Source organism: Drosophila navojoa, chromosome X (assembly GCF_054131105.1).
Source record: "Drosophila navojoa isolate 15081-1374.11 chromosome X, UAZ_NAV_1.0, whole genome shotgun sequence".
NCBI classification, from domain to species: Eukaryota; Metazoa; Arthropoda; class Insecta; order Diptera; family Drosophilidae; genus Drosophila; species Drosophila navojoa.
Window position 1 is genome coordinate 2,783,915 of NC_142895.1, and position 12,504 is coordinate 2,796,418.

Consider the following 12,504-nt stretch of genomic DNA (forward strand, 5'->3'; position numbering starts at 1 on the left):
ACAGCATTAGCAGCAAATGTACCAAAATGCTGCAAGTGTTTTCGGTATTTTTTAGCCACTTTGCGAACTAAGCTCGTTGAAATGTTGCTTTGCTTTTCAAATGTTTAGCAAGTGTTAGCACTGTTCATATTTGAATACCATTTTCTTATTCAATATAACACTCACATATATACAATTTGCCGATATTTTGCGAGTTCGAAACTCAGTCGCAAGGCTGCATAAGCTTGCGCCATTCGACTAAAGCTTGTGCGCATTTTGCAACACTGCAACTTGGCTACGCCGGCATTTTTGGCCCCTAATTAAATACATAGGCAAAAAATTGGTTTCCTCTGACATATCCTTTGTCGAAATTGCGCACGAATCGCAGGGAAAACAGGAAGAGTTGGCTTTGGTTCCGTGGTTCCGGAACCGTGCCGCATCATGGCCATGCCTTCGATCACGACGCTGGTGGGCGTGGTATTCTTAGCCTACATCCTCCACTCGATCTACCAAATGTCGCAGCTATTCACGAGTCTGCAGTGCACTGGCTCGCCCTGCTACACCTCCTTCCTGGCCGAGCGACCACGCATGCAGCTGGCCCTGTTCAGCTCACAGACCCGGAATCCCATCGCCAATGAAGTGAGCGACGTGTACAAGCTGAAGCGCTTCGACTATGCGCAGCCGTTCGACCACGACTTCCAGATCCATGTGCCGCCCAAGACCCGACGCAATGGCACTCTGTTTCTGCACGTGGTGCTGGCTCTGGAGGGCGAGCCATTGGAATGGCGCACCCTGAAGCGCGACGGACCCACGGTGCTGCACACGCTCAATCTCTGCGACTATATGGTGCCACGCGCCGAGATCTTTAATCTGATCAATCAAAACGAGAATGCAGAGTCCACCGAGCAGCAGCAGCAGCTCGAGAAGAAGAATAAAGCCGCCAAGTCGGAAAAGCCCAGCACGCACATTCGCTCGAACGTCTACGTGACCCTGCTGACGGACATGTTCGCTCTCTCCCAGGCGGACTTGCCGCCCGAGCTGGCGCCGCTGATCCGCGTGAATCGCATGCAACAGATCCTGCCCATCCTGCAGACGGACATGTTCAACACAAGACTGAAGCACCTGGTGCCGGTGACCAGCAACACCACCGAATTCACATTCAGCTTCCACTACAGGCCCGTTGGAATCGGCAAGCTGCGACTGATGCTGCTCATGGAGCACGCCACCCACGCGCTCAAGTCCATTGGCTTTGCCGAGAAAGACATCGACGAGGTGAAGGGCATCTTCTCCGACACGAACGTCTATCTGCTCTGCGGCACCATCTTCGTGTCCAGCGTGCATGTGAGTAGCTAGATGGATGAAGAGATCTATCCGATCTAACTGATGCACTTACTCCTTCCCTTCTCCTTCTCCATCTTTTTCTCTGTCCCTCTTGCAGATGCTTTTCGACTTCCTGAGCTTCAAGAATGACGTGGCCTTCTGGCGCAAGAAGGAGTCCTATGAGGGACTGTCCACCCGTACCACCTTGTGGCGCGCCTTCTCGCAGATCGTCATCTTCCTCTATCTGCTGGACGAGCAGACCTCCTATCTGGTGCTCATTCCCGTCGGCCTCGGCACGCTGATCGAGCTGTGGAAATGCAAGAAGATCCTGCGCCTGCACTTCACCTTCACCTCGTTCATCGCCCGCAAGCTGCAGGAGGGCGAGCAGCCAGAGCCCGGCCAGCTGGCCGAGCAGCAGACGCAGCAGTTCGATCGGGAGGGCATGCGCTACCTGAGCTACCTGCTCTATCCGCTGTGTCTGGGCGGCGCTGTCTACTCGCTGCTCTATCAGCCGCACCGCTCCTGGTACAGCTGGACCCTCAACTCGCTGGTGAACGGAGTCTATGCCTTCGGCTTCCTGTTCATGCTGCCCCAGCTGTTCGTCAATTACAAGCTCAAGTCTGTGGCTGCCCTGCCCTGGCGCGCCTTCATGTACAAAGCATTCAACACGTTCATCGACGACTTCTTCGCCTTCATCATCACCATGCCAACGGCCCATCGCGTCGCCTGCCTCCGCGACGACATTGTCTTCATCATCTATCTCTATCAGCGCTGGCTCTATCCCGTGGACAAGACTCGCGTCGACTCGGGCGTGGCCATTGATGCGCCAGCCCCATCAGCTGGCCGCGATCCCCATCCCAAGCGGGACTAGACAAAGATAGCAATAAAGCGGACAGAGCTAGAGCGAGAGCTTTCAAGAAGAGAGGAGCAACTGCTTATATTGATGTGCAGTTGAACATTCCGTCGATTTATTTAGGCTGTAAACCATCACAAACACACACACAGACACACATGCACACATACACAGACACACACACACGCACACAGACACACATGTAACTGTTAATTGTAGCAAATGCAAAATATCTTCAATTAATCAAATTTCGCCTTCAAGTGTTTCGCTTTACATCCGCTCCATAGGCAAATATTCTATAGAAAGAACTCTTCAGCTAGGGGGTAACTAAAGCCTAATCTATAAAATTTGTTCTTATAAACTCCTGTTTAAATTTGCCTTGCTTAGACGTTACGATTCCCAGTTGTAGCACATCTATTTCTGTGTGTCCAAAGGCGATCAACAGATGGGTTATATTTTAAGTAATAGATGAAGTACCAGATCCTTGACTTTACTAGTTAGTAGACTATGCTAAATTCCAGGTCTGAAATATATCTTGGATAGTTTTGGAATTCTGGTAGATTTTAGACTAGACGCTTAGAGATCCTGTATCATACTCGCTTCTATTCTGTGATGGATTACAAACTGTGCCAGAGGCTTGACAGTGCCGAGTCTTATACTAGATCTTATACTATGATAGATGGAAGATCATAGATTACGATTATTCCATAATTTTGCCAGATTCTGGGCTACCTCATTCATAGAGCTCTCGCTCATTTACAAATTGCAAGTAAACTTTAGGATCGACAGAAGATTTGATATAAGAACTATAGTAAATCCTAATAGCAGCTCTATATATTCATCCATAAGCATTGCCTTGCACACATTTGTTGCCAATTGTTATTTTGTATTACAGTTTTTTGTTTATTTGTTTTTGTTTTTGCAGCTATCGCTGATTTTGTTGTTGGCAAAAAAATGATAGAATTATTTATATAGTATATATATCTATATATGTATAGGGTGTGTAGCATTTAGGGCTTAAACTAAACTGCCGAAGGAAAAAAGAGTTTGCCGTACTGCCTGGACATGGACTTGGACATTGACATTGACATCGATGGAGCACAACAGCTCAGTCCATAGCCTAGCCATTGCGTATGCCCAGTGCCTGCTCCAGCTCGGCGCGTTTCTGATTCACCTTGGTGAAGAAGTAGCGCGATACAGCTTCATGCGTCCAGGGCTGATAGTAGAACTCGGCGCGGCGCTCCTCCTCCGGATTGCCGACCACATCGGTCATGAGCTGGTCAGAGAACAAAGCATGGTTAGCACTCTTATTGGTAATGATTCCATTCGCCAGACTTACCTTCAGATCCCGCGTCTGGCTGATGATCCAGCGGTGGATGAACATTTGCGGATCCTTGGCAAAGCTGAGAAAGAATTCGCGATTCGTTTTCATTTGGTTGATCGTGTCCACCGTCTCGTGTATCTTTGTGTCCAGTCCCTGGATCTCCTGCTGGCTAGCGGTGCTCATCAAGAAGTTATTCATTTGGTTCTTGAGCGTGTCGTCCACCTCAACGTCGATGTCGTAGCAGGCGGTCTGTTTGTTTTCTGCCCCGCTCTCAATGAAATGGTTGATCACTATCGGATCTGGCGGATGCAGCAGCGGATTCAGTCGCTGCGGTATCTCGGCGAACTTCATGCGCTGGCAGCTGAAGATCTGCTCCAAATACTTGTCGCAATTGATGTACTCCCGCTCGTGGGCATCCTGCAGCTTGTGCGTCTTGATGTACTGCCACAGCGCCGATATTATCACCGGCCGCGTCTGCGTGTGCACGCCCAGCAGCCGAGCCAGCCGCGGATCCAGCTTGAACTGCAGCGGCTGGTAGTCGAGCAGCAGCAGGATGGTGCAGCGCACATTGCGATCGCCGGGCCGCTTCACCTGAAAGCCGTCCGTCTCCTGGGTGGTGTGTGTGCGATGCCATTCGACCAGGTGGTTGTCCGGCCCATACAGCTCCTTATCCAGCTCGATCACCAGCGACTTGAAGAATGATGAGAATTTGCGCTTAATCTTTGTGTTGGGATCGCCCTTGCCATCCTCCAGCAGCCGGCCCTCGACTCGCAGCTCCCACGACGCAACGGCGCCTTCGTCTCCATCGTTGCTCGGCTCCTTGCTCGGATAGAATGTATTCGAGATGAAGATGCGCAGCTTGCGCTTCTGCTTCATTGGCCGCTTGAGTGCCTCCTGTATGTCCAGCCGCTTGCGCATGATAGTCGCGTCCAGCTTGCGTTCGAATGTCAACAGGTCCATGTAGGCCTGTGACTCTGGCACCAGATCTCGAACCTTCTGTGGCAATATCTTGTCCGCCAGTTTCTTCTTCTTTTTGGCGCCAGCGACAAATTCACCCTTGTTGGGACCGCTGTTCAGGTTTCGCGACTCGGCCGAGCGCTTACTACCGCCGCCGCCGCCACCACCCGAGCCACTGCCGCGCAGGCCGCTCTGGAAAGTGGGTTGGGTGGTGCGCTGCAGCAGAGCGGGTCCGGGTCCAACTGGAGCAGCAACGCTGCCAGGAACGGGCTGCGTTGTGTTCGGATGTAATGGAAAGCCGCGTGGCTGCTCAGCCATAAAGAGAGAAGAAACGAGCCCATTGTGAAAATTGAGAGATAATCGATGATTTGATTATTTCACTTACCGCGAAAGTGGAGCCGGTGCCTGGCGGATAGGGACGCATGCCGGGGGCCTGGGGCGGCGGTTGGTAGCGCGACTGCACCGGCGCTTGGCCAGGCGCAAAGCGTTGCGACATCTTTAATTATGTTTCACCTTTGCACTTGCTGCAGTTCACGAAAAATTACAATTTTTTTGATTACAACAACGCTGCGTCACATAAAAAAAAACTCTGTAAAATGGCGTCGTACTTAGGGTTGTAAAGTACCAACTGGCTATCGATATTTTCACTGCACAATAAATACTAAAAGAACGATTTATCTATTTTACCGATGATTTTGGGAATAAATTAGCTGATTTTGCATAACATTCAAAAATTTCATCAATAAATATTATTTATCCCACTTTTTGTGGTTCATTTTACATTTTTTATTATAAATATTGGTTACTTAATTCAAGATTATATTATTGAAGCTATTTATATTAGAAACATATTCAATGTATATTAAATGCCTACAACAAGTTCTGTAATATTTGTTATTTTTAGGTATTTTTAGAGTGTGCTCCAAACGGTCACACAGTGAACGTGACTGGCGTTAATCGACAATCCTAGCTCTTATCGATAAGTTGGCTTTTGCTTTATTTGTTGTATTTTGCTTTTAACACTCGAATCTATATTTTGAGCGCACCGAAATAGTCAGCCCAAAACACAAATATGGATGAGGAATGGTGGCAAAAAAATTTACGCGAGCTAAATGCAGAGGGCAAGCGCATGGAGACGCTCACTAGCATGTATACAAAAATCAACAAACAATCGGCTCTGCCGCGAAATATAATTGAGCTGCTCTTACGTGCGCCGGCGCTTTACGAATGCGCCGTTGTCGAAGGAACAGAGAAGGAGCCGCTAGTCAACCTCTGCACCGACTTCATGAGTACCTGCCTGGACCAACTGCAGCTCGACATCACCGACGCCTCTTTGCCGCAGCTGCTCAACCCGGCTCTACATCATTCGAATCCCGCACTGCGGGCCCTTGTACTGAACAATCTGCTAAAGGAGTTGCGCCGTCAACAGGCCAACGCCGGTAAAATTCAGCCACTGCCCAGCAACGAGCTGCTCGTCTATGTGCTCGACGAACTGCAGCAGCCTGAGACACAATGCAGCTCGGCGGCCATCAACATTCTGACCATTGTGCTCAGCCAAGGGCTGAACGACGAGCGCGTGCAGTCGAAGCTGTTGCAGCTGCTCAAGCAGAACGAGGTTGTGCGCTGTCGCGCCTATGAGCTGGGCGTTATGCTAGCCAAGCGCAGTGCCGACTCCCTGTCCTCCGTGGAGTTCATCTTGGATGCAGCGCTCAGTGAGCTGGACAACGACGACGTGCTGCTGCAGGCGAGCGTCATGGAGATACTTGTGCCATTGGCCGAGCAGAATCACGGTCTGTGCTATATGGAGAGACGCCGCGTCTTCGACATTATCAGCAATCGGGTGCAGCGCATCGAGGAGAATCCATTGGACTCGCTGCTCATACCGAGCATTATGAAATTCTTTGGCAAAATTGCCGCTGTCCAGCCGCAAAAGATCATCACCGGCTATCCGCATATGCTGGCCTGCCTGTTCGACCTGCTAGCCTCGGGCGACGAGTCAGTGCTGCCCACGGCCATGGACACGCTGGCCAATCTGGCCAGCACGGTGCAGGGCAAGATGCTAATGCATGTCCACTTCCAGCCGGCCCTGGAGCAACTGCTGCGCAAGTATTCCGACTACACGAAAAGTCTGTCGCCGCCGCTGAAAATTCGCATGCTCAACTCGCTCGATGTCATCTATGCCATCAATGCGCCAGTCAGCCAGGAGCTCAGGTAAGCGACCCAAATGAGACCCGAAATAGCTGTCACTTACTTTCTCTCTCTCTCTCTTCCACTTTCCCTTCGTTATTTGCAGCGTCATTTTGAAGAACTGGTATGAATGCTTTGCTGGCGGGCAGCAGATTAATCACATCATGGGACTGCTGCATACACCGTTTCCCGACTTGCAGCTCGCCGCGCTGGGCCTGCTGAAGACCCTCTGCCAGTACCAATGGGGCTGCAAGGCGGTGCAGTGCACGGGCGGCGCCATAGAGTTCCTGCTCTCGCGTCAGCACGATCTGCACAAGGAAGTCAAGTATCTCAAGTGGCAAATCATGGAGCTGCTGTCCGTCAGCAACGAGTTCTCGGCAACCGAAATCGTTCGCTTCACCGCCTACGTGAACGAGGGACCATATCATGTACAGCCCGACGTCAACATAGCCACCGAGCATCAATAGGAGTAGCAAACATAGAGCAGCTTCTTCTACATAGTCTATAAGGCCTTAGTCTACATCCTTGAGGGAGAGAGAAACGAATGTTAATTCTTTGCAGTTGCGAACTGCGCCCAAAATTCCAAATATATCTGTATTTACAATACTATTGTAATATATGTAATTTATAGTAATTTAACATTTTCTTTCCTTTCGTAACTATTTAGATCACATTTATAGAGAATCGAGGGCTGCCATCCTACAGATAGCTCATGTGCCTGTGCGACATGTGCTTGCGTCCCGATCCGCCGAAGCCACCGCCCAAGTGAGCTAAGCTGACGCTCAGGCCCGATTCGTAGGCCGTCTGCGTCTGGGAGCGCGTCTCGTTGTTGCCCAAGGAGCAGGTGGGCAGCGTGTGGCAGTAGCGACGCAGCTGCTGCTTAAACGCGGCTGTCGTCAGGGTGTAGAGCACCGGATTGAGCGCCGAGTTCACTGGCAGCACCAGCACAGCCAGCCAGGCATACAGAGCGGGCGATATAACGCAGCCTAAAAGGGCACGAATTAGACAGAGAGAGATAGAGAGAGCTGTGTGCTGCACTTACCCGAGAGCGCAGCCACCTTGACTACGATTATGGGCAGCCAGCAGGCGCAGTCGGTGGTCACAATGATGGCAAAGCTGCAGGAGAAACCAAAGAGATAAACGACTTTATGAATCGAACAGAGATGGAAGATAGCTGTGAGCTAGACTACCATCAGGGTGGAGCGAGCGTAGTAGCTGAATTTAGCTGGAACTAAATAACTGAGCTAAAGTCGAAATGTCTATTTTAAGTAAAGGATTCTAGGAATTTGACAAAACACAGAGGAGAAACCTTATATAGTGTATATATGTATAGTACGAAGTTAGATAGAAGTTCATTAGGACTCTTTATAAGCTGTATATAATTCCTATACACTAGAAGACAGAGAGAGAAAGAGAAAGATAGAGAGAGAGTTTATAAACTGTAGACTTCAGAGCCTATAGATACCTTAACTGTTTATAGTTCATAATCTCTCTAAGCTATGTATGAACTATAGAGGCAATAGACTGTACAACGAAATCTGTCAAATCTACATAGGCTTAATATAGTCATGTCTTTCAAATACTATAATGAGACTGTTCATAGATTATAAGGACCATATATGCCCTGTTTATGTATTAAGGCAAAATAAGTTATATTGAGACTGCAAGGAAGATAATATAGCCTCATTTTTAATGAAACATATAGAGCCTATGAAAAATATTTAGATGATTGATATCTATATATTGGCTCTACAGTCTACATAGCCTTATAGAAGCTTTAAAGAATCCTGAGACTCTCTTTCTTAGTAAATCTCCATGTCATCAACTTGCTTTTCAATAACAACCGAATAACCGTTATATTCCATTTGTACTAGTCTATGCCCTGAGAACTAACTCCACACAATGCTCACCGCGTGGCCACCACGCTCTCTCGTCCGCTGTGGGTGCTTCGCATGCCGCCGCCCGAGTCCCGGATGGCCTGGAGCATGCGCACATAGGAGTAGAGTATGAAGATCAGTGAGACGGTGTTGATGCAGATGAACAGCAGAGCCGAGTACTCCCAGCCCTTGGCATACGGATCGTGTATGTGCAGCGAGAGGCAGACGCCGTTATTCCCATAGAAATGCTCGCCGAAGTAGTTGCTGGTCAGGAGCGGAGCGGCGGCCAGGCCAAAGCTGATGCCCCACACCAGAAGCAGGCGCAATACAATTCTGCAATGGAATGGATTGCACATTATGCACACTAAGCACCAGTGTTGCCAAATGTCGGCTGACAGCTACCTAACTTTCTCCGTGTCGCGTGGCTTCAGTGGCCTGGTGACCGACATCAGGCGATCCCAGGTGACGAGCGTGAGCAGCAGCGTCGACGACTGGCAGCTGAAGGTGCTCAGGAAGCCTGCAAATAGCTCAAAATACAGTTAGTTATAGTATATACGTATATATATAAGTATATCATCTGGGCTCTACCCACCGGCAAAGGCGCAGAGCTCGCTGTGTCGCCAGGACTCCTCGTGTCGTATGTACTGCCCGCGAAAGCTGATGTCGGCGCAGGCAATCAGCGTCAGATAGATGCCCATCAGGAAGTCGCTGGCCGCCAGGTGGCGCAGGTAAAGCGAGTGCTCCACATTGCTGCGCGACTTGTAGAAGTATCGTCCGGCCAGAACGAGCAGATTGCCAACGACAGCAATCGAAGCCATGATCCAAACGCTAATGAGGGTAGCAGAAAAGAAAGAGAGAGAGAGAGAGAGTAGAGGGAAGAGAGAGTGAGTACAATTGACTGATGGATTGATGGATGGCATGGTTCATAGATTGAGTCACGATAAATTGCTTGGAGAAGTGAGTGAGAATTGATTGAGAAGTGATGATGGATGAAGACTTTTGCTTGATTGATTGATTGATTGAAGCTGAGCTTACAACGTTTTAAGAGTTATTTGATTGAGTGATGTGAGGAGGTGGCTGAATGATTGATAAGTTGACTGAGTGATGGACTGAGTGATTGAAGGATTGACTGACTGACAAACAGAGCTCAGCTGACAAAGCTAACTAAAACTGTGAAAGGGTCTTATGAGTTGATTTATTGATAGATTGATTCATTAATTAAAGGAAGTCTCTAATCAAATAACTGAAATCCCTCACTAAAGGAAGAGAAAGTCCTATAACAATTGGCATATCTAGATAATAATCTATTTCCTGATTGAGTGACGGATTGATGGACTGGGTGAAGGCTACAAGTGGGAGTGTTAAAGCCTTATACAGGAAAATAAAACCCTGGAACTGAGCCAAATCGACGTTTCCCTGGTACTTCAATTATTTTCTGTACATTTATTCAAAGCACTATGAATTATTAATAGAACAGAATATAAATAGAATGAGAACTTAATGAGGGGGGCTACTCATAGAGAGAGAGAGAGAGAGGGAGAGAGAGAGGGAGCCAGAAAGTTGTCCCATGGCGTATGCGAATGGAATATCAATTGGCATAAATTTCGGGCAATTAAAGGAAATTTAAGCGGCAAAGGCGAACTTGAACTGAGCTGAATGCTGTTGGCCAATTAGCTGTGTGCCATGGACGTGTGTGTGGGGTTGCGGGCGTGGTCGACTAGGTGCTCATTATTGCAGTCATAGTTGCTGCTGAAATTGGGACTCGACTCGGCAGAGCTCGGCCCCGACTGTTTGTGACAATTGCGAATGCTTGGGCTTTATTTCTGATTTGATTGCCAATCGGAGCGAGAGAGAGAGAGAGAGAGAGACAGAGAGACAGGAGAGGTGGGTGGCACGTAGGTCTGTACAGCTATCATAAAATCACTGTAATTTATGCTCGCTTCCATCCATTTGCTCGGCAAACATTTCCTGCTTGGGGAAACATAACAACTTGTTTGGCTTAGTGCTGAAGCCAACTCGGACGGGCAAAGATTGCTTGGAATTATGATTGAATGACACTTGCTTTAAGTTTTGGCTCCGACTGTTTTAATGGAGGCGCACCTAATGGAATTCTCAAGCTACTGACTCTGAATTTGTTGCATAAATAATTCGTTTAGTTCTGAAACGAAGCTGCAAGCGGAAACTTTTCGAGCTTTAGATTGCAGCCCATCATTCATCAGGCAGAGGACTAGGCAGGGTATATTGTTGCTGCTCTTGCAAAGTATTCAACAGGCAGCAGGAGGCGTGGGTAGAGCCCATAGATTACGTATACTTTACATATTAGTATAGGTATATATAGAGTTCCTTCTGTTCGTTCATCTCTATGTGTAAGACAGTTTAAGTTGGCTTCAAATCATCGAAAGCTTGAGGTATATCGATTAAAATCGATTTGAATCTATATAAAGTAGAGTATATGTATAGAGTATATATATGCCTTTTTTTGGTTTACCCCATCCCACTCATTCCAAGCACGAGGTATCTCCTAGTCGCCTACTCCTTGCTTTGCTCAAAGTCAAGTCGAGCTTTCAAAGCTAGCTCCAACCGAGAGGAGTTCAAAGTTAGCCAAGTTTGACAACGCGCTAAAAGTGCCTGTTAATAAATTATACGATACTTTCAACTGTTATACAACACCGTTCCGACGGTAGAGGCTATGCAACTGCTCTCTCTTTCTCTCCCTCTCTCTCTGCGTGGGGGTAGAGCTCTGACAAACGGCTAGAAACTGGAGACGTGTGGCATTTGCTGCTACAAGTTGCCGAAAAGCCTTTCACATGTGCTCGAATAACGCTTTAAACTGGGAGCCGACAATAGGCACCAGGTAATAGGGAGGCGGTGGCGGGTAGGGGGCGAAAACCAACAAAGAGCTGAGCACAAGTATTTAATTTTTATGAAAGCGTCAACTAAAAATAATATGATAATGTAACTGGCACATGCCAGCGACGTGCAGGCATCCACAAGAGAGGGAGAGAGAGCGAGAGAGAGAGAGAGAGAGAGAGAGAGAGCGAGAGGGGGGGGGGGGGGGGGGGGAGACAGAGACTGGTTGTTAATATTTGCCAGGCAGCTTAGACGAACAGCAGAGCCGAGCAGCAGTTGAACAAGCAGATTCGAATGAGGATGCTCAAGCACATGGTGAAACTTACATTAAGCATACGCCCGGTTGGCTGCTGGGGGAACGCAAAGTAAAGGGTGCAAAGGGTTCGGAGTGTGTAGCGCTCGAAAAACTCAGACAGCACGCAGAGCGTGTAAATGTAAGCAAAACAAACAAACAAACTGAGGAATGGCTAGATAGATAGCTAGCTAGATGCTGCTCCATGTGTGAGGGTAGCTCAAGGAAAAGCGTAATTTTCATTTTTACAGAGAGAACGGGGTGTCGTCTCTCACACTCTCCACAAACAGACAGACAGCCAGCCAGATAATCACTCAGCTCAGTTAGTAGCCGATGACAAGTGCTGACTGCTGACTGCTGCCTGCTCTCGCTTGGTTTTCCCACATGAAAATGAAAAATGCCAAATGGAAAAGACGTTTGCCCGGGTGCCCGGGTGCTTGGGTGCTCAGGCACTTGCCCGAGTTTCATATGCAAGCAAAACAAAGCGAGAAATTTGTACTCGGATGCAAGCGACTGCATAATGCTGGTTCAAGGCCTCAACTCATTTTTAAAGATGGGTTTACTTTAAAGTGGATCCAGTTTTGATTTGCTCTGCACTCGGAGGGAATCAAGGGTCGACAATGATGGACGATCGATGGACTATCGTTTTCTATGAGAGCTCTATTGGCAGAGGAGAGTTCACTTCTTAGTTCCAGCTTCACAAAACCAAAATAATCTCTTTGCCTCGCCTGAACGAGCATAAAATCGTTTCACTATGCTCAACGGTCTAACTAAACGAACGGCCTCTTCTTAAGTACAACTAAAGTGGGAATTTGAAAAGTCCTTAAAGCCTCTTTGGGCGTGGGTAATGGTCTAGTAGATATTC

General features: G+C 48.2%; 4 protein-coding genes across 4 annotated transcripts in view; 2 read left to right on the top strand and 2 right to left on the bottom strand.

Annotated features, from left to right (window-relative positions):
* Positions 1-185: 185 nt before the first annotated feature.
* Positions 186-2,345, top strand: LOC108657175 (lipid scramblase CLPTM1L). Its single transcript, XM_018109689.3, has 2 exons — positions 186-1,320; positions 1,418-2,345. The coding sequence occupies exons 1-2, from the start codon at positions 421-423 to the stop codon at positions 2,168-2,170; spliced, it is 1,653 nt and encodes a 550-aa protein (XP_017965178.1). The 5' UTR covers positions 186-420; the 3' UTR covers positions 2,171-2,345.
* Positions 2,346-3,115: 770 nt separating this feature from the next.
* Bap60 (Brahma-associated protein 60) lies at positions 3,116-5,053 on the bottom strand. The gene is made up of 3 exons (XM_018109691.3): positions 4,819-5,053; positions 3,492-4,739; positions 3,116-3,428 (listed from the first exon to the last, which is right to left on the bottom strand). Exons 1-3 carry the CDS (start codon positions 4,927-4,929, stop codon positions 3,273-3,275), a joined length of 1,515 nt encoding a protein of 504 aa, XP_017965180.1. The 5' UTR covers positions 4,930-5,053; the 3' UTR covers positions 3,116-3,272.
* Positions 5,054-5,378: 325 nt separating this feature from the next.
* Positions 5,379-7,259, top strand: LOC108657177 (26S proteasome non-ATPase regulatory subunit 5). The gene is made up of 2 exons (XM_018109692.3): positions 5,379-6,644; positions 6,727-7,259. Exons 1-2 carry the CDS (start codon positions 5,506-5,508, stop codon positions 7,085-7,087), a joined length of 1,500 nt encoding a protein of 499 aa, XP_017965181.1. The 5' UTR covers positions 5,379-5,505; the 3' UTR covers positions 7,088-7,259.
* Positions 7,172-12,504, bottom strand: part of Lgr4 (Leucine-rich repeat-containing G protein-coupled receptor 4) — a 35,251-nt gene continuing 29,918 nt past the window's right edge. The window contains exons 13-17 of the mRNA XM_089263140.1: positions 9,090-9,325; positions 8,900-9,014; positions 8,531-8,830; positions 7,663-7,736; positions 7,172-7,606 (exon numbers count right to left, since the gene is read on the bottom strand). Of these exons, the coding sequence (XP_089119266.1) occupies positions 7,320-7,606; positions 7,663-7,736; positions 8,531-8,830; positions 8,900-9,014; positions 9,090-9,325 (1,012 nt within the window). The 3' untranslated portion in view covers positions 7,172-7,319. The remainder of the gene's footprint in view (positions 7,607-7,662; positions 7,737-8,530; positions 8,831-8,899; positions 9,015-9,089; positions 9,326-12,504) is intronic.

What these genes read in the sequence shown, in the direction of transcription:
- Bap60 (XM_018109691.3), bottom strand. Translation starts at nt 4,929, where the DNA reads ATGTCGCAACGCTTTGCGCCTGGCCAAGCGCCGGTGCAGTCGCGCTAC. An exon ending in GCACCGGCTCCACTTTCGCG is followed by an intron (nt 4,740 to 4,818) that starts GTAAGTGAAATA and finishes ATGGCTGAGCAG; the next exon opens with CCACGCGGCTTTCCATTACA. An exon ending in GCCAGACGCGGGATCTGAAG is followed by an intron (nt 3,429 to 3,491) that starts GTAAGTCTGGCG and finishes TTCTCTGACCAG; the next exon opens with CTCATGACCGATGTGGTCGG.
- LOC108657175 (XM_018109689.3), top strand. Translation starts at nt 421, where the DNA reads ATGGCCATGCCTTCGATCACGACGCTGGTGGGCGTGGTATTCTTAGCC. An exon ending in TCTTCGTGTCCAGCGTGCAT is followed by an intron (nt 1,321 to 1,417) that starts GTGAGTAGCTAG and finishes TCCCTCTTGCAG; the next exon opens with ATGCTTTTCGACTTCCTGAG.
- LOC108657177 (XM_018109692.3), top strand. Translation starts at nt 5,506, where the DNA reads ATGGATGAGGAATGGTGGCAAAAAAATTTACGCGAGCTAAATGCAGAG. An exon ending in CCAGTCAGCCAGGAGCTCAG is followed by an intron (nt 6,645 to 6,726) that starts GTAAGCGACCCA and finishes CGTTATTTGCAG; the next exon opens with CGTCATTTTGAAGAACTGGT.